General features: G+C 44.1%; 1 protein-coding gene across 8 annotated transcripts in view; it reads left to right on the top strand.

Annotated features, from left to right (window-relative positions):
• Wdfy3 (WD repeat and FYVE domain containing 3) overlaps positions 1–18,849 on the top strand; it is a 223,789-nt gene that overhangs the window by 71,331 nt on the left and 133,609 nt on the right. For all 8 annotated transcript variants that reach the window (XM_060381034.1, XM_060381033.1, XM_060381032.1 and 5 more), the window contains 2 exons: positions 6,968–7,178; positions 17,590–17,713. In XM_060381034.1, coding sequence (XP_060237017.1) covers positions 6,999–7,178; positions 17,590–17,713 — 304 coding nt within the window. In that variant the 5' untranslated portion in view covers positions 6,968–6,998. The remainder of the gene's footprint in view (positions 1–6,967; positions 7,179–17,589; positions 17,714–18,849) is intronic.

The following is an 18,849-nucleotide window of genomic DNA, read 5'->3' as shown; positions in this document are numbered from 1 at the left end:
GTTTGTATGTTATAACATTGTGTTAATTTTGCTCCTATTTTTTTTAAATTTATAAATAGAAGTCATAAAAATATCTTTATTTTTATTCATTCATTTATTTACTTACTTACTTATTTTTGAGACAGGGTCTATCTGTGTAACCTTGGCAAGCCTGGCAGCGCTCTATGTGCTTCTCCAGGCCGGGTTCACAGAGGTCTACCTGCCTCTGCCTCCCAGCACTGGGGTGCTGGGATTAAAGGCCTGGGCCACCGCTTCTGTTTTAATGTCTGTGTTTAACGGTATAAGGAAGGCTAGAATCTTCCCCACCTTGGTCCGACAGCTAGCTTAGAAACTGGGAAGTCGTGTGGTTGATCTCCTCAGGTCTGACGCCTGGGAACTTGTCTAAGGTGACAGTGCCGAGGTTTACGGCCGAACGCCCCGACGGGGACTTCAGCAAATCCTTCTAGACTACAGTGTCTGTTGGCCAGGATTACATAAGCACTGAGATATGACAACTCTTTGCAAGTCTTTTATGTAATATATAAACACTTGCTTCAGAGAGTGCCAGTAATTGTAGGTGTGAGTACAAGCACTTGTTTCATAGCATAAGCAAATTATACATAGTAGCAGCTAGTCTTCGTTGAGGTAAATGCTCCTCTGAGGTGTCCATCAGTGATGGCTGTCCTGACAGTGGAGTAGCAATGGGAGCCGTAGCTGGAGGTAGGTGAGGAGGCTAACCTAGAGATACCTCCAGAGTCTGCTCAGGGCTCTCAGTCGGGCCTGTGCTCTCGGTGGCCCTGGGTTCTTTACGTGTGCTTTATGAGAAGATATTTAAAGTATCAAAGGGACAAGCAGTTTAGCTTGGAGAATGTTAGGGAACAGGTGCCCTATAAAGATAATGGATGGTTTTAGAACGTCTCGCATTGGGCTAAACTGTGATGACTGCCATTGAAGGGCACAGAGCTCAGCCTCAGAAGGGAGAAATTTTATCTGTTGTTGTTGTTGTGATGATGATGATGATGATGACGATGACAGGTCTCACTGTGGAGTCCTTGATGTCTTGCGTAGCCTTGAATTCACAAAAGTCCACCTGCTTCTGCCTCTAGAATGCTGGGTCCAAGGTGAGGTCACCATGCCTGGCAAGAATTTTGTCTCTTCTGAATACTGTTAGTGACAGTAGCACTGTCAAGGATCTCTTACAAGGTAGTGACCAATGGAGAATTTTCAAAGTGTGGCCCACAGCTGCATCTGTAGTTATTTTCTAATTCATATGTTAAATTGTTACCTTACATGTAGTTTGCAGAACTTCTGAAAGTTTTGCCCTTACTCTTCGAAAAGTATAAGAAAAAGCTGGATTTTTTTTTTTTTCCCTCTGGAAAACTCACAAGGAGGAAGTGCTGAGGAAGGGCAGGGTCTTGGTGAAGCAGTTTCCTTTCCTCCTAAGGAAGGCTAAGCCAGCCATGCTGTTTAAAGGTTTTAGCAAGCCTCTGGGAGGCAGCTGCTGACAGGACGAGGAGAGTCAAAGCGCAGATGATTCACTTGGTCTGTGTGCGTCTATCATTAAATAATGAAAATCCTTTAAAAAGATTTTTGGGAGGGGAAGTGTCAAGAGTTTTTCAGGCATTAACATAAAAGGTTAGATTAAGGAATACTGTCTGGATTAAGGAATATTATCCCACTGATATTTAAATACCCTCCTGTTGGCAGTACAAACTATTTTTTTTTTGTGGGGAAAAAAATTAGGATTTGTGTTAGAAAGCCTATTAAACACAGTAATCTTCATAATTATAAAAACCCCAAACCTATTAACATTCCTGTCAAAATGTAATTCCATAGTTTGTCCTCCCAGTGTAGGTCTTTCCTGTTTTTCTAATCTTTTGCTCTGTAACTCTTCTCCTGAGTTGGGCATGGTGGCACAAGCCTGTAATCTCAGCCCTTAGCAAGCTGAGGCTGGAGGCTAGCCGTGAGTTTAGTCTAGGCAAGCCTGAGCAGAAAAGACTACAAAGCAGTGAGACCCCGTGTCCAAACCAAACCGAATAACGTTTCCTCTTGAGTATCCACTGGAGAAGTGATTCTGTCCATCTCTCTGCCATCTATCTAACATGCTTACTATAGATAATATTTTATTATCTCTGTCATTGGTAGTAATAGTATTAGGGATATATATTTGTGTATATATGTTTGTGTAGATAGTGTATAGGTGTTTATCATTGTGTAAGTTTCTGTAACATTCTTAAGGAGTTACGTTATTTTTTTTTTTACTTGATTAAACAATTATGGTTGTAAAAGGGGATGAATTTTTATGACCAGGGTAAAGAAAGAAAATGAATAGTTATTGAATGTCAGTAATGCTCTTAGCATATATATGTGTTGTTTGTGTATTACCAAAAGGCCATGGGGGAAGAGGTCATCGGGGAAACTCAGACCCAGGGTTTAAGAGCCTTAATCTCAGGTTCTGTGAATTCCTGTTCTTCTTTCATGTACTTCATTTGGCTTTTGTCAGGACACTCTTCCCTCAGCCTCTGGGTGCTGGGGTAAGAGTTAGTGTCTACTTCTTTGGCGTATGGTTTTGTTTTTAGACTAAAGTGAAAAAGATTTATTTATCTCTAAGAAAATTCTCAGAATCTGGTCAAGCCTTTATGTTAAATAAACATGAAGCTTATAGTTTCCAAGACTTGTTTACTCTGAAATAGATGCATTAATGGTAAGGCAGCGATCAGAACATGAGGGAGAGCTACAAGGCCTAGATTCCCCTCCAGCCTTATTTTCGCCCCTTGTGGTAAAAAGTGGTTCATTTGTCTCCTAGCGAACTTCATTAGAGAGCGAAAACAATTCCATTCACAGTAGCAACAAAAAATGACATGAGTCTTAGGAACAAGTTTAAGTGAAAGACTTGTGCACTGGGGAGAGGTGGGGAGGACACGGGCCAAAGCAGGCATCCCGCACTTGTGGATTGGTGGAATTAATGAGCAAGTTCACACACCTGTAGAATCAGTTCAGTCGCTGTCCAAATCCAAATAGCCTTCTTTGCAAAATGAATAAAAAGATGACTGAACACCCCCCCTCCCCGCAAACAGCAGCAGCAGGTGAGGGTGACAGCTCTCACTGAATGTCCAAACTGCAGGAGTCTAGTCCACACTGGAAGTTGGAGGCTAATGGTCAAATGACAGGATCTGCTCTTGTCTGAAGTTGAAACAAATGTCTTAAGATTCCCATGACCCTAGAGATACTCACAGCTTACAGCAGTCTTGAAGAAAATAGGAACAAAGCCTTTCTATTTCCTCGTTCCAAAACATATCACAAATGGGCAGTAACTTTAATATTTACACCAGTGGAACAGAATGACAAAATAGATAGCAAGAAATAAGCTCATGGATTAGGAGCAAAGTCATGTTCTTCCTCAGATGTAGCAAGGACACAATGGGACTGTAGACAGTCCCCTGTAATAAAGGGTTTTGGGGAAACTGGGTACCCAAATGCAGAAAACTGACATTACACTCTTACTTTACAGGATATGTAAAAACCAAACCAAAATACTGTAAACTAGAAACCAAAAGCTTCTAGGGAAAAGCAAGTAAAGGCTGCTTGCTATTGGCTACACTGAAAGTATAGTCAGCAAAAACAGTTGGGAGAGATGGCATTAAATGTGAACCTCTCTGCACAGTAGAGGGAACCGTCAGGAGTAAGTAGACAGGTGTGAGGAGACAGCCTGCCTGCAGGAGGAAATGCCAGCAGTGAGTGATAGCATTAAATGTGAACCTCTCTACACAGTAGAGGAACAGTCGGGAGTAAGGAGACAGGTGTGAGGAGACAGCCTGCCTGCAGGAGGAAATGCCAGCAATGAGCGTTAAGAGGTTAAGATCCCAAATATCCAAGAGACTCAAACAATTTATTAGTAAATTCCCAGATAACCCAATTGGAAACCGAGCCAGTGACCTGGACAAGTATTTCTCAAATGAATGTATTCCACTGAGTGGGCTTTATATGGAAATATGTTCAGCATCACGTGGACATCAGGGAGTTGCAGGCCCACACCCTGAGCTGCACCTGTGCCTGGGTGGCCGTTGGCTTGAGAGACAGACGATAGCAAACGCTGGCCAGGCGGAAGAAAAACAGCCTGCGCGTGCTGCTGGTAGGGATGTGAACCAATGAAGCTGTTACGGAAACAGTGTAGAGGCTCCTTAAAATGCCAAAATCAGTACTGTGCAGCGATCCAGCAGTCATGCTTCTAGATATTGCAGTGGAATTGATGTCTGAAACTGCCAGCCCTGTGCTTGCCCTAGGGCTATTCACGATAGCCTCGATACAGAAACAACCCATAGGCCTCTTGATGTGGTGGTTTGAATGAGAATGGCCCCCACAGGCTCATACATATGAATGTTTGATTCTCAGTTGGTGGACTTTTAGGAAGTCTAAAAAAGTGTAGCCTTGTTGAGGGAGGTATTATTGGGAATGGGCTTTGAGGTTTCAAAAGCCCATACCAGATTTAGTCAGTCAGTCAGTCAGTCTCTGTCTCTCTCTTTCTGTCTATCTACCTAGTTACCTGCCTGTCTAGTCTACCTTCCTACCTAACTACGTATCCATCCATCCATCGATCTATCATCTATCTACCCATCCATCTATCTGTCATCTATGTCATCCATCCATCCATCCATCCATCCATGCATGCATGCATGCATCCATCCATCCATGCATCCATCCATCCGTGTATCTATCTAAGCTTTCAGCTACTGGTCCAGTGCCATGCCTTCCTGCTGCACTCCCTATCATTGATAATCATGGACAAACCCTTGCTTACATTAAGCTATAAGCAAGCCCCAATTAAATGCTTGCTTTCACAATTTTGCCTTGGTCCTGGTGCCCCTTTAGAGCAATGGGACAGTAACTAAGACCATATATAAATGGATTCAATAGCATGACTAGAGAGACTGCAGAAACCCTTTTGCTTGCAAACGGTATGGCTGAACCTTCAGTTCATTATGTGAAGTGTGAATTCAGGCGGCTCTGCGAGTACAGCTATTATGTGCTGTCAGTTCTATGACAGACCAGCATAGTCAGAAAGTAGGATGGTGATTGTCAGACTCCCAGTTTGGGGGAGAAATGGAGGAGCTGTTGATGACGGGTACAAAGTTCTGGACGTCACCTTCCGGTGGTGTGGCTCTAGTGGTACCCCTGGGTTTGTAAGCAATATTTGCCCAATGCACAGATGTGCAGGGCCCTCACTGTGGGTTTGTTTTATAAGATGCGTGTGAGTGATTTTTCTGTGCACCACATGTGTGCAGATGCCAACAGAGGCAAGAAAAGGGGGCATCAGGTATCCTGGAACTGGAGTTCTGGGTAGTTGTGAGCTGCCAGTGTGCATGCGTAGCGATCCCTTCCAATTTTATTTTTGATGTAGCGGTTTTCAGGACCGTAGAGCAGTAGCACATTTTCTCGAATGCGTTTGCTGAAATCTTTGTATTAACATTCGGCAGACTTGAGTTATATTTTCCAAAATATAACAGCCTTCAAGTGAGCTCACTTTTGTTTGTTCCTCTGTCGTTAAATGTTTTTATCCCGTCGCCTGCACGTGCCAGCACTCTCTGCTGTAGCAGGGCCCTTGGAGATAGATTGGTTGTGCCTGGCACAGTAGCAACTCCACACTCACTCAGCACAGCCAGAGGAGCTCTGCACCCCTCATCTGGAAGGTGCAGCGTCACGCCTTCCTGCCACAGTGCGAGCTTGCGGCCAGACACGCAGAACTCTTGACAGCCACAGGCTTCAGATCTTTGTTCTCCAAGTTTTAAGAAACCAGTAAGCAGGTAAAGTCCCTGCTTAGATGTAGCCTTTCATGTTTCTTGAACGGTAGCGTACTAGTTCATGGAACCACAGCAAAACTAAGAGCCGGGCATGGCTACTCCCTAAGAGACTGAAAACAAACTGCCTTCCCCCAGATTGTCCTTATCCACAACGTTCCCTGAGCCTTCCGGGCTCCTGTGTTAGGTTTCCTGGTTTTGTGTCTGAGATTAGCTAATTCCCGGCACAGTTGGCAAATGACTGTCTGTTGATGCCTTCCAAAAGTGGGCTGATTCCACATGGTCTGGAACTCAGTGGTCAGTTTACTGACTGGGGGTCCAGCAAGGGATGCGTTTTACATACCTGCACAGCCTGCACTCCTACATCCTTACCTGAAGTGTGCAGCATTGGAGAGCAGCCATCCTTATCATGTACTCTGTTGGCTTCTTTGCTATTTCTTTAAAAAAAAAAAAAAAAAAAGTCTATCAGTGTAATGAATTAACAAGACTAGAAAAAAAAAAGGTCTCCAATCACATTTAGGAAAGTGGTCCTTAAGCTAGGTATGATGGTATACACCTTTAATCCCAGCATTCTGTTAGGTGGGGGGAGATGGATCTCTGTGAGTTCAAGGCCAGGCTGGTTTACAAAGCGAGTCCAGGACAGCCAAGGCTGCACAGAGAAACCCTGTCTTGAAAAGAGAGGGGAGGGGGAAGGTCCTTAGCTCTGTGATAAAGCTTTTTATATTTATAACATGTAAGAGATAGCATTCCATTTAACTTAGGTATTTTTAGACTAACAAATTTGTTCACCACATGCTTAAAATTCTTCCCACCAAAACATTTTAAAATAAAACTAGAAAACTTGTGTGTTTTGATTTTAGGTGTTTCAAGGTTAGGGTTCACTCTCTGGCTTTATCCCTTTTACATACGCTTAACTGTGAAGCCATATAGTAGCGGTAAGGTTCATCATCTGTTTGTGATTTGAACTTGATATGAAATGAATGGAAAACTTCCCCGTTAACTTGTATATAAATTGTGGGAACAGTATGAAGTTGAGGTTGCATGGCTTATGGAGCTGCTCTCGGGTTTAGCAGCTGCATCTCTGCATTTAAAGAAGCAGACTGTCGCAGGGCTGTTTAAAGTTCTCACATGCTTGTTGACGGAGGCATGGCGGCGGACATGCTGACTGTTCATGTCTTGACATTTTCCTACAGGAACAGAAGTGTGTTCCACCCACCAGCCAAGATGAACATGGTGAAGAGGATCATGGGACGGCCTCGGCAGGAGGAGTGCAGCCCGCAGGACAACGCCTTGGGCCTCATGCACCTCCGCCGGCTCTTCACCGAACTGTGCCATCCTCCGAGGCACATGACCCAGAAAGAGCAGGAGGAAAAGCTCTACATGATGCTGCCAGTGTTTAACAGGGTGAGTCCAGAGCCACGCCCCGTCCTCCCAGGGTTGCTGGGGCCACTGACATCTCAGGGGTGCTGGTGATGTCACAGGTGGACGAGAGCATGGGTCTTGTAGTCACAGCACCCAGGAGACCGAGAAGATTGCAGGTTCAAAGCCAGCCTGGATTAAAGAGGGAGACCCACGACACCAAAACTTTCATTTCCTTCTATGTCTCAATAGTGAGAGGTTGTCTGACACAGAGACAGAATGTGGATGGGTTTTAGATGAGGGAAGATTGTCAGTCATTGTGTTATTCTATTGTGCAATTGTCAAGCCCTTTGTAAGCTTTCACGTCGTCACATGGCATGGTAGTGCAGCCTTTAACCCGGCACTCAGGAGGCAGAGCCAGGCTAGCCTGCTGTATGGAATTCCAGGCTACCTGGGGCTACACAGTGAGACCATCTCAAAGGAAAACATCATCCTGTTGGCTTTGTTCAGCTGGTTTTCTGGCATTTCCCATAAGAGGATAAAAGTGACTGACACAGGGAAGTGAGGAGTTGAGATGAGACGCTTGCATGTATTTCTGTTACTGCGTGAGTGTTGTTGTGGCTTTTTAAAATGACTTTGTGGTATTGGTCAAAGGTTTGCATGTGTAGCTTTGAGACGTTTAGGAGCGGAAGGGCTTGAATCCTGCCGCTGTCCGCTAATGCTGCTTCTTCCTGATAACTCTTTTCTAATTGACATTTTTTCTGAAAATGTGAGAATGTGCTTCCTCCCCTCCCAGCCACAACAGATGCATTCCCCCTGCCTCAACACTCCACTCTCCCCTTCTCCATGCAATTGAGTCTAATCAGTGATTACTGGCGTAGTGCAAAGGTGAATCTTGAGGTGTGGCACATTTGCTTCTTCAGTATTTCAGACCTGTTCCCTGACCCTGTCACGTCTTCCTTTTAGTTTCTGACTTTCCTCCCTCCCTAACCCTCTTCTCTCTCCACCTCCTTTACTACTCCTTTTTCTCTCTTATCTCTCAAACTGTTTCTGGCCTCCTCCTCCTTTTTTTCTTCTCTCTTTCTCTCTCTGCTGCATCCTTCTAACATATCTCCCTCCATTCTCCCCTAACTCTATCCCTACTTGATCTGTCTTTTCCTTTCCACTCTCTGTCTCCTGTCTTCTTCTCCCTCCCTCCCTCCCTCCCTAGTTTCTGATTCACTAATCTCACTTCATCTCTACATTCTTCTCTCTGTTGGCATATCTTCTGGAAATTGCCAAGGCTGTTCTTTTCTCCTAATTGTCTGTGCTGACATTAAAGGATGAGCTACAGAAAATGCTCTAGAAAGTACACTTAGAGAAGGGGGAGCTTGTGGTAAGATGGCATGGCTTACGTAGTTGAGATCTCTCTTGGTCACAGTGTCCACAGGGCTTATTTATCGAAGGTGCTGTTACCTCGGGAAGCAGGAGTCTTTATAAGCTTGATGGCTAGTGTTTTCTTAAAGCCTCTTTGTGGAGTGAGGGTGATAGTTCATTTTCAATGCATAGACTTTAACCTAATCTCCATTTTTTGTTTGCTTGTTTTTTTTGTATCACTGACTTTCCTAGATCTGTACGGCTGTCAGAATTTCAGTTGTCTGTTGCGCTGGAGAGAGGCAGTCACCTTCATTTTCTGGGCTGAAACGTAAAAACAAGACTATCTACCTGTTGCCGTTACTTTCCTCATTACTTTGTTAACATTCCCAATCAGCATAACTTAAGGAAAACTTTAGGCTCCTTTTGGCTCACAGTTTGAGGTCACAGGCTGTGGTGAGGAAGTTACAGTGGCAGGAGCTTGAGGAAGCCTGTCACATTGCAGCCATAGGAAGTAAAGAGAGACAAATCCTCAGTGCTCATCTCGCTTTCCCATATGCTCCTCAGCTATGGTGCCTTTTCCTACCTCAGCCAGTATAACCTAGATAACTCAGGCTCACACACTCCAACCTACCCAGCCAGCCCTCCCATGTTTGCCCAGAGGCTGACCTAGCCAGACAGCCCTCACAGGTGTGCCCAGAGGCTGACCTACCCAGACAGCCCTCACAGGTGTGCCCAGAGGCTGACCTAGCCAGACAGCCCTCACAGGTGTGCCCAGAGGCTGACCTACCCAGACAGCCCTCACAGGTGTGCCCAGAGGCTGACTGACCTACCCAGACAGCCCTCACAGGTGTGCCCAGAGGCTGACCTACCCAGACAGCCCTCACAGGTGTGCCCAGAGGCCATCCCAACCAGACAGCCCCTAGTGGAACTAGAAGGCAGTGAATTGAAGAGTGAATAGGGGGTGAAAAGAATATACTAGGCGTTGATAAATTTAAAAGATTAGAACAAAATGTATTGAAAAAAGTTGCCTTAGTCTGGTGTAACTATAGCAAAATACTTGAGGTTGGGTACTTTGTGTCAGAAGTTGGGAGGTCTAGACAGACGGCAAGGCTGCTGGCCGCCAGAGCAGGGCTTCCCCTGCTGAGTCATGCTAGAGAAGCAAAAGGGAAGGGTTTGTGTGGGTTACGGGCCTAGATCCCAGACGGTCATGGAGGAAAGTCAGTGGAGAAACACAGGAGCAGAAGGACCCTCAAGGGGTACTGGTCACTGGCTTGCTCACCAGCTTTCCAGGACCCACAGTGGGCAGGGCCTCCCATGCCAGTCATTGATTAATAAAATGCCCCCACAGGCTTGGCCAAAGGCCACGCTGATGGAGACCATTCCCATTTGAGGTTTCCTCTTTCTAGAGGACTGTATCAGGTTGGTAAAAAACATTAGCACATAAGGAGATTTAGGGTGTGTGTACATTTATAACATTTTGCTCTGTTTTCTGCTTTGTTGTTGTTTTATTTTTTGTTTGTTTGTTTTGTTTTGTTTTGATGATGATAAGAGACCCAGGATGGGAGAACGTTGTAAAAATTTCAAGGACAGTAAAGATAGATCAAAGGAGAATGCGTGGTGTCACGTTACAGGTAGATGGCTAAGCATGGGACAGAGAAAGTCACTGAGCTCGCTTGGGAAAGGTGGGAAAGGTTTTGATGATGTGGATATGAGCTTGCGCAGTGGCCTCAGATTCCTGTTTGTCATTGGCAGAAAATGCCCTAACTGATCTAGGGTAAGGAGATTGGACAGGGATTGAAGGAAAGTGATTTTTTTTTTTTAAATCCCAGTGTGGAGAGAGAGAAGCAGCAGCAGTTGATTAGGTTGGGAGCATAGGGAAAGTTGGGCATGATGAATCTGTATTGGGTCTTATCCAGAATTTGTGGGAGATAGGCGGGAGCCTCGAGTTTGGGATTGAGGGCTTGCTCTAGGGGAAGAAGAGTCAGAAGGTTAGCACACACGTCAACTGTTGGGTTGTGTTCAATAGAAGGCAGAGAGAATGGAAATACCAACGCATTCAGAGAATATGCTTTTTTTTTCTATCTGCCAAGAGTGTTGAGGGAGGAGGAGATGGTAGAATAAGAGCACAGGAGGGGTGGGAAAAGGTTTAAAACAGCCATTTTAGAACAAGAGCGGAGGTTGGCTATGAGCAGGCCACCGTTTCAAGCCCTGTTCAGAAAAGTCATTGATTTTAGGGGAACCAATCGTAGAATGTTCTTGTTTTTCAACCTCAGATTTGTCTTTTCATAAAATTCATTATCTGCTGTTGGCTACTGATTAGTTTAAGAGAATTCCTTTCTCTCAGACTACAAGCATTTCAAAGGAATGATAATTTTAAAGCAGTTACAAGACCTGCTTTCAGCTTTTCTGTTGCAGTTCTTTGGGTTGGAACTCAGCCTCCTGTGTCCCGGACAAGTGCTCTGTCCCTAAGCAACCTGCCCGGCTTTCTTCTCAGCTCTCCATGTGAGCTCTTAAGTGGTATCTGCCGTCCTGTCCCCTTCCCCCAACAGTGATTTCCCCCACCTACATATTTGAACAATTATGCTTTTGTAAGTCACTGACTTAGTCCATGAGGCTTTAGAAGTATGTGCTTTGTGTGTGTGTGTGTGTGTGTGTGTGCTTGCTTGTTGGTTTTTCTTTTCTTTTTTTTCTTCTTGCTGGTTTTCAACATGGATGTAAGACACTGCTGGGTTTACTTCTCTTATGCTCTGTGTTGCATAAGAAGTATTGTCAGCTGGCTCTTAAACTTTTTCATGTTGAAAGTTTTTAATTAGCTGATTAGAGATACTGGAATATGTAGTTCCTCAAACCTCTGTATGTGTTTGACCACCGGAAGTTTAGTATTCTCTCTTCCATGAGTGATCGCGTGCATGTTGGTAGGACCCAGATCCAGTGTAGGCCCTACTGAGCCACACCCCCACCCTTGGTTCAGCACCCACCCACCCCGAGTACGTGTGTTGTAGAACTCAGATCCAGTGTGGGCCCTGCCCCTGGGTCAGTGAGCTGATGTTGTTTGCTGTGGTTGTTTCTTCATGTATTTGTGGGCACGCCCCTTGCATCCTTAGGCAAGTGCTGTTCCACAGAGTTAAACTTGCCTTCCTATGAAGTTTCCAAGTAATGTAAAGATTGTATGTTATTTCTATGCCATTATGACCAAGGAAAACATACACAAATTACACTCATTGTATGAAAATTAGCAAGCACATGTTATCAATTGCATTAACTCTACAATGCTGTAATTATTTGTTTGGTAATGTTTGGCCATTTGTGAGTGAACATTATCTGCTAACAGGAAGTATTTGAATGGATGCCTTAGTATGGCATGATGGCCAACCAGTTCATACATGTTTGCTAAAAATGAGATGATTTTTGTGACTTTGCTTAATTGTGCTTCATTCTGTAAACCATCACGTTTGGACACAGGCTTCTCTGTGCAGGTAGCTGCTAAAGTTTGCCTGTATATGTGAATTTGGTGGGTGATTTCTGGAGACAAGGGCTGATAGTGACATATGCCTAGTCCTTTTTTCTGGCCAAGCTTCACGCAGAGTTCATGAAACTCCTGCCGTGGGCTTCATCACAGTCATGTAGGGCAGCTACTGGCATCCCTACTCTCTGGCCACAAGATAACAGAAAGTCTGAGAAAGAGGATAATACTTACTCAGCTTTCTACATAATAATCTTTATGTCCAAGAACAAAAATCTCACAGAGGGAATACTTAAAATTAAACTTTTCTGAATGCATAGGTTTTTATTGTCTGAAAATGTATAAAATGCCATTATAAATTATCGCAGTATATCATATTCTTATTTTGAAATTCATATTTATAAACTTGATCAAGAAATTCCTCTTCTTTTGCAATTATTTCTAAATGTATTTGTATTCAAGAAGTATCCAAGTTGAAGAATGTTCAAATACTTTACAAGTGGCGTTTGCTTTTAAAGTTGTTGGCTTTAGACAGGGACATACACGTTGAGAACCAGGTAAGAAAAAAGATCCCAAATTCAAACAAATGATCTGTTTTGTTGCATCTTTTATAGCCATAACACTTTATTTAAGGAATAATGGTAATCAGTATTGTAACTTAATTTTATGTATTGCACATATTTAAGGAAAAAAATAGACTGTGTTGAAGATTTTGTAAACATTACAACTTTTTTTATTAGTTATACCTAATTCTTATTTAGTATACAGTTAAATAAAAAATATAGACTGGGCTCCGACTTTATGCATATTAATAGCACCATTAATTTCTTTGAATATGCCAACAGTATCTTCATTGACGTGCTAGGAAAGTTTTCACCATTTAGGTAGATATTAAAAATTGCTGTTTTAAAGGGGCTTAGGAAATAACATGTTCCTCACGTGTGTGAGTTCCTGGGTTTGACGTATAACAGTGCTAAAATTAAAAACTAACCTTTTTAATAAGTCAAGTTCTGTCATTCCCCTCTTCGGTGTGCATGGCTCCCGGAATAGGGCAGTATAATTGAGAAAATTATGCTGAGTGCTTCTTAGGTTCAGACTGGCCTCATTTGTAATCTTGTCCCCCATCTACATAGTGACATAGGTTAGCATCCCTGACCCTTCATTTCCTTAACTGTCAAAGGAGGATGCTTTGGAGAGCACCTGCTCTGGAGAGTTTAATGAGACACTAACAAGGTGTTAAGCATTTGAACAGTGCTAGAAACCCTGTAAATCCGTGTTATTTCTCAGTATTCTATTACTGCATGTGTTACAAGGCGTTTGTTGAGGGAGCTGTCACCCCTCCCTCAACCCCCTGTCTGGGCCACACATGTCAGAAATTTATCATAGAACCACCCTTTTCTGGGTTGAATGCACTGAGGGTCTCCTTGACTGTCTCCCTTGGTGGGCAGGAAAGCAAAAGTCTCAGAGAGAGAAAAGGGAGGAGAGGGAGAGAGAGAAAGGAGGAGAGGGAGAAGAAGGAAGAGAGGGACAGAGAAGGAAGAGTGGACAGAGAAGGAAAAGAGGGAGAGAGAGATTGGGGGACCCAATTCTGCAAGGAGAGAGAACCCAAGACTTGTGCCCCACGGCTGCAAGCTCTCTGGAACAGAGGTTTACATGGTGGAGCGTTGTCGAAGGTGGTGAAGCATGAAGCAGGTCTAGTATGTATAGATGGAGTTACTGCAGTCAGTTATAAGAACCTGCTTCTTCTGTGCTCCCTTCTGTGTTCAGCTTCCCTAGACTAAGTTTTTCCCTGAGGGGCTCTTCATCTTACTGTAGTCCGAGCTGCCAGGACTCTCCATGCTCTAGCACTATGACCTCATTTGTCCTCTGGAGGGCGTGCACAGCTCTGCCCTCATTGTGGCATCATTTGGTGCTACCCTTGGGGTCCGCCATCTCCTTAGGTAGAAGTCTGAAGACAGCCTGCCTCCGCCATAGCATTCTTTTTCATTTCCCATAGCACAGAGTTACCTTCATTTCATGAACTTACATCAGATTTATCTTGAACACACAGAAATCCTCCTGCCTTTGCATCCCAAGCGTTGGGATTAAAGATGTGTGCTACTTTTAATACCTGGCTGTTTTTAGTTATGTGTGTATATGTGTGGACAGAAGATGGCTTCAGACCCCCTGGTGCTGAATTATATTTAGGTGATGGTCAGCCTCCTAATGTGGGGACTGAAGTTGGGACCTTGGCCAGCACAGCAAGTGGTTTTAATTGCTTGAGCCATCCCTCCAGCCCTTAATCTCAGTGTTTGTATTTTTATTTCTTTTTGGTACTAGAAGCAGAACCCAGGGACTCTGACACATTCTAAGTGTCCCACTACTGAGCCGAACCCCTGACGTTAATAGTTCCTATTTTGGTTTTTGAAGCAGAATCTTTCTGCAGTTCTGAGCCTCCCAGGCCATAGGGTTATAGGCATAAATGATAAATTGTGAAATTAGAGTCTGTGTGCTATTCTTGGTGTGTGTGCGTATGTGTGTCTGCATGCATGTATGTGTATGTATGTGCATGTGTGTCTGTGTGAGTGTGTGTGTTACTAAGGGAGTGAACTGGGCCATTATAACTTTTAAGTTAACTTGCTTAACATTTGTCATCTGAATTGGGATGTGAACTTGGTGAACACTGGCATATAGTCTTCATTGGCCTGCGAGCCCACAACTCTTAGACCGCTGCTTGGCACGCAGAGGGAAGTCGGCAAGTGTGTGAGTGAGTTCGGGATTGGAGGTTCTGTTGCGGTAGGCTACAGCATCATTTATTTGGAAGAAGCCATGCTTGTTCAGGTTAGCAGCTAGAACAGTTTCCTTTTATCCTTTGGAAAGATTTCTTGATGAAAAGAAAGGAATAAAACCCAAGCTTGCTCTAATCACTACCTTCTTTCTTTCTTTCTTTCTTTCTTTCTTTCTTTCTTTCTTTCTTTCTTTCTTTCTCTTTCTTTCTTTCTTTCTTTCTTTCTTTTTCTTTCTTTCTTTCTTTGGATTTTGTTTGGTTTTTATTTTGTTTTTTTTTTTTTTCCAAGACGGGGTTTCTCTGTATAGTCCTGGACTCACTGTGTAGACTAGCTGACCTTGAACTCAGAGAGATCTGCCTGCCTCTGCCTTCGGTGCTGGGACTACAGGCGTGTGCCACTGTCCCCAGGTGAATCACTGCATTTTTAAACTATTGAAGAAATAACTGTTTTTATGAACTCTGTTCAACTCCTAAAAGTGGTAACAATTCAAGTGTGCATCATTAATAGGTATCTGAATGTTTATCTTTTTTTGTGATTTGTTGAGAAATATTGGTCTTGCTGGCAAGGCATGCTTAAGTTTCACATGTGTGCTCACACACACACACACATACACACACACACACACACAAACACACACACACACACACACACACACAGTTTTTATGGGTCTTATTTACCAGGTGATAGATTTGAAACTAAAAGCATTCCTTTATCACAGCACCCTAGCAGGGGGACTGGAGAGAGGTGCAGTGGTTAAGGGCCCTGGCTTCTCTTGCAGTGGTCCCAGGTTCAGTTCCCAGCCCCACCTGGTGTCTCACAGCACACCACAGCTCCAGCTCCAGGGCATCCATGCAGTCTTCTGGCCTCCACGGGCTGCAGGCAAGCGTGGGCATGTGCACAAGCACCTTCCCGTAAGTGCGGGCACAACATTCACAGGTGTGAATAAATTAATGTTTTTAAGTTTTAAAACCTGTAGCATGGAAAAAAAATAATAAGCCAGACTGTGGTGGCTCGCGCCTGTGAGCCCAGCACAGATCTCGGGTTTTGAGGTGACCTGCTCTACACAGCAAGTCCTGGACAGCCAGGGCTACACAGACAGACCCTGTCTCTGAAACCCAAATCCAACCAACCAAAGTAAAAAAACGAAACCAAACAAACCTGTAGCAGGAAAGAATTGAGGAATTCTTTAAGAAACATTTGTTCTTTGAAAGCATAAAAATTCCTCCTTTGTGCAGTTGGTGGAACAGGTTGTCCCTTGACCAGAGCAACCTTTGCAGAAGGGTTTTGTTATTTTTAACTTACTGTGAGGCAGTATCTGTGTGAGATTGTAGGAAACATCTTCTGTTGGAATGATAGTGTGGGCTTTCTGCATATTTTACTCGGCTCTGGGGATAAGGTCTTTTGTTTCCGTGCGGAGAAGTTCACATGCATGTAGCACATAGGTGTGACAGGTGCTGAGAGTCCACATGCACACATGTATGACAGATGCTGAGAGGTTCACATGCATACATGTATGACACATGCTAAGAATCCACATGCATACATGTATGACCCATGCTAAGAAGCCTACATGCATACATGTATGAGACATGCTGAGAGGTTCACATGCACGCTTGTATGACACATGCATGACACATGCTGAGAGTCCACATGCACACGTGTATGACAGATGCTGAGAAATCCACATGCACACATGTATGACAAATATGTCTTAGTGATCGAGTAGGCGGGGTATAATTGACTGGGTTTTTCTCTTTTGACTAATGAGCAAAACCTTGTAACCAAAATATAGGAAAACAGAGAGTTGGTCTTGGGTCTTGGGTCTTGACTCTGCGCCCCCTCTGTGCTGCTCCTGCTTTTTGTTTGCTGGTTGATCGTTGCTTTGCTTTTGTTTTTGAGACAGTGTCTTAAGGACTGTGAAGTACGATCAGGCTCTGGCTCTGGGCTCCCTGTCCCAGCTTCCAGCTGGGGTGCAATTGTGTAGACCATTCTTACTTTAGCCCCAGTGTTCCTCTGACAGTCTCCAGGAAGTATTTGCTCGTAGGGACAGCCTGCATAGGAACAACCAACCTCGCATACAGAGAGTTCCTGCGGGAGCCTCGTGTGGTGTTAGCTTGGAAAGAAAGTAAACCTGTGTGAATTATGTTTTATCTCTTAGTGGTGACATTTGAATAGTAATAATATGAATACTGTATTAGAAATGGGAAGGGTAATGACAGCTTAAAAGGCAGAATTTCCTTTCAGCTGTAAAGAACATTTTTAAACATGACATCTGTCTATACAGCTGTTAAAATATGACATCTTTTCTCATGAGGGTCCATCCTGGTTTTACTCCTTCCCTCTTTGCTGAGCCTACATCAGCTTATATGTAAGGATTATTTGTTCCAAAGTTCATTTGGCCTACATTTTCATGAAAGCAAGTTGACTTATGAGCCTTCCACCCATCCCTTTATCTCTGTCGTTTTCACTACAGCATTATATTGGAGATGATTGTGGCTAGACTCTTTTGAAATCTCGTCTTTGTAGGACAGTCTCCGCTTCTTCCCACAGAGTCTGAATTCCATCAAAGAACCATGCCCTTTCATGACTTCTGATTTTCCAGCGTAGGTTTCCTCAGAGAATGGTTGTTTTCTGCGGTTTGTTAGAGACTTTTCAGTCTTCCTTAGTTAACCATATTCTTGGTACATTCATATGTATAAGAACATGTGGTCAGATGTGATCATTCAGAAGACCTGAGCTTTAGATATAATCAGGTCTTGAGTGAAAGCTGTAACTGTACAGTTACCTAACTTGATCTTCAAGCTGCCTAACCTCAGAATTTAAAAAGTAAAGGCACAGTGCCTCACCGAATGCTTTCTCTCATTTACAGGTTTTTGGAAATGCTCCACCAAATACAATGACAGAAAAATTTTCTGACCTTCTGCAGTTCACAACGCAAGTCTCCCGACTAATGGTGACGGAGATTCGGAGGAGAGCTTCAAACAAATCGACAGGTATTTACAGAGGCGAGCCAGGGGCCGACCTCGGTGGAAGGCAAGCAGGTCTCTAAAAGTTCTGTTGAGATTCAGTAGGAGGCAGCTGGCTGCACACAGGTCTCAGCCTCCTCCCGAGCCCCACCCCACCCCCATCAGGTCTGCTGCTGCTTTGAGCCTTCAGCTGTTCCTGCAGGGCCACCGGCCCCTCCTCCGCCACTGTGCTGTCACTCTGCCATCCTCCATGAACGGTGCACAAGGCCAGTCTGCTGTCTGGGTTCTTGTCCTCATTCTTGTTTCCTTTTCCGTGTCGCTATCAAAGTGAGCTACTGCAGCCTGCGGAGGTGGCCGTGGTTGTGTGTCTGTCCTTACCATGTTCCTCCCCAGGCCCTTTTCTTGGTGTGTCTAACTCTCAGCCCAGATTAAGTCATGCTTCCTTGATAGAATGTTCTTGACTTCTGTAATCAAAACATTTTTTACTCTTCCAAAGTACCCTTTTGTTTCTCAGCCTCAGGAATGGTATGTGGGGTGTGTGTGTGTGTGTGTGTGTGTGTGTGTGTGTGTGTGTGAACATGCGTGTGTGTTTTCTTCCTGTTACACCATAAGCAACTTAACTTGTTCTGGTTAGTTTTTTCAACTTGACAAAAGCTACAATCATTGGAGAAGAGAGAATCTCCGTTAAGAAAATGTCCTCACTAGCTTGACCTGTGGGGCATTTTCTTGATTAACTTTGATGTGGGAGGGCCCAGCTCACTGGAGGCTCTACCACCCCTGGACGCATGGTCTTGGAAGGTCTAAGAAAGCAGGCTGAGCAGGCTAGTGAAGAGCATTCCTCTGTGGCGTTTGCTTCAGTCCCCTGCCTTGAGTTCCTTTGACTTCCCTCAGTGATGGTCTCTTCCCCAAAACTGTAAGCTGAAACAAACTCTTTCCACTCCAAGCTGCTTTTGGTCGTATTGTTTTATCCTAGTAATAGAAACCCTGAGTCAGGGCTCTTTACACAATTTGCGGGAGTCCCGGATGAGGCAGAATCACCTGTTAACAGATTGTATCGATCCTCCTTTCAGCAAAAAGTCTTAGTTGTGGCCAGAACCTGGTACGGTGCGTTCAGAGTAAAGTTGTCTTGTTGAGCCATTTTGTTGGTAATTTTTCTCCTAATC

Source organism: Meriones unguiculatus, chromosome 3, assembly GCF_030254825.1.
Source record: "Meriones unguiculatus strain TT.TT164.6M chromosome 3, Bangor_MerUng_6.1, whole genome shotgun sequence".
In the NCBI taxonomy this organism is placed as follows: Eukaryota; Metazoa; Chordata; class Mammalia; order Rodentia; family Muridae; genus Meriones; species Meriones unguiculatus.
This window is presented reverse-complemented; position numbering and strand designations above follow the sequence as displayed.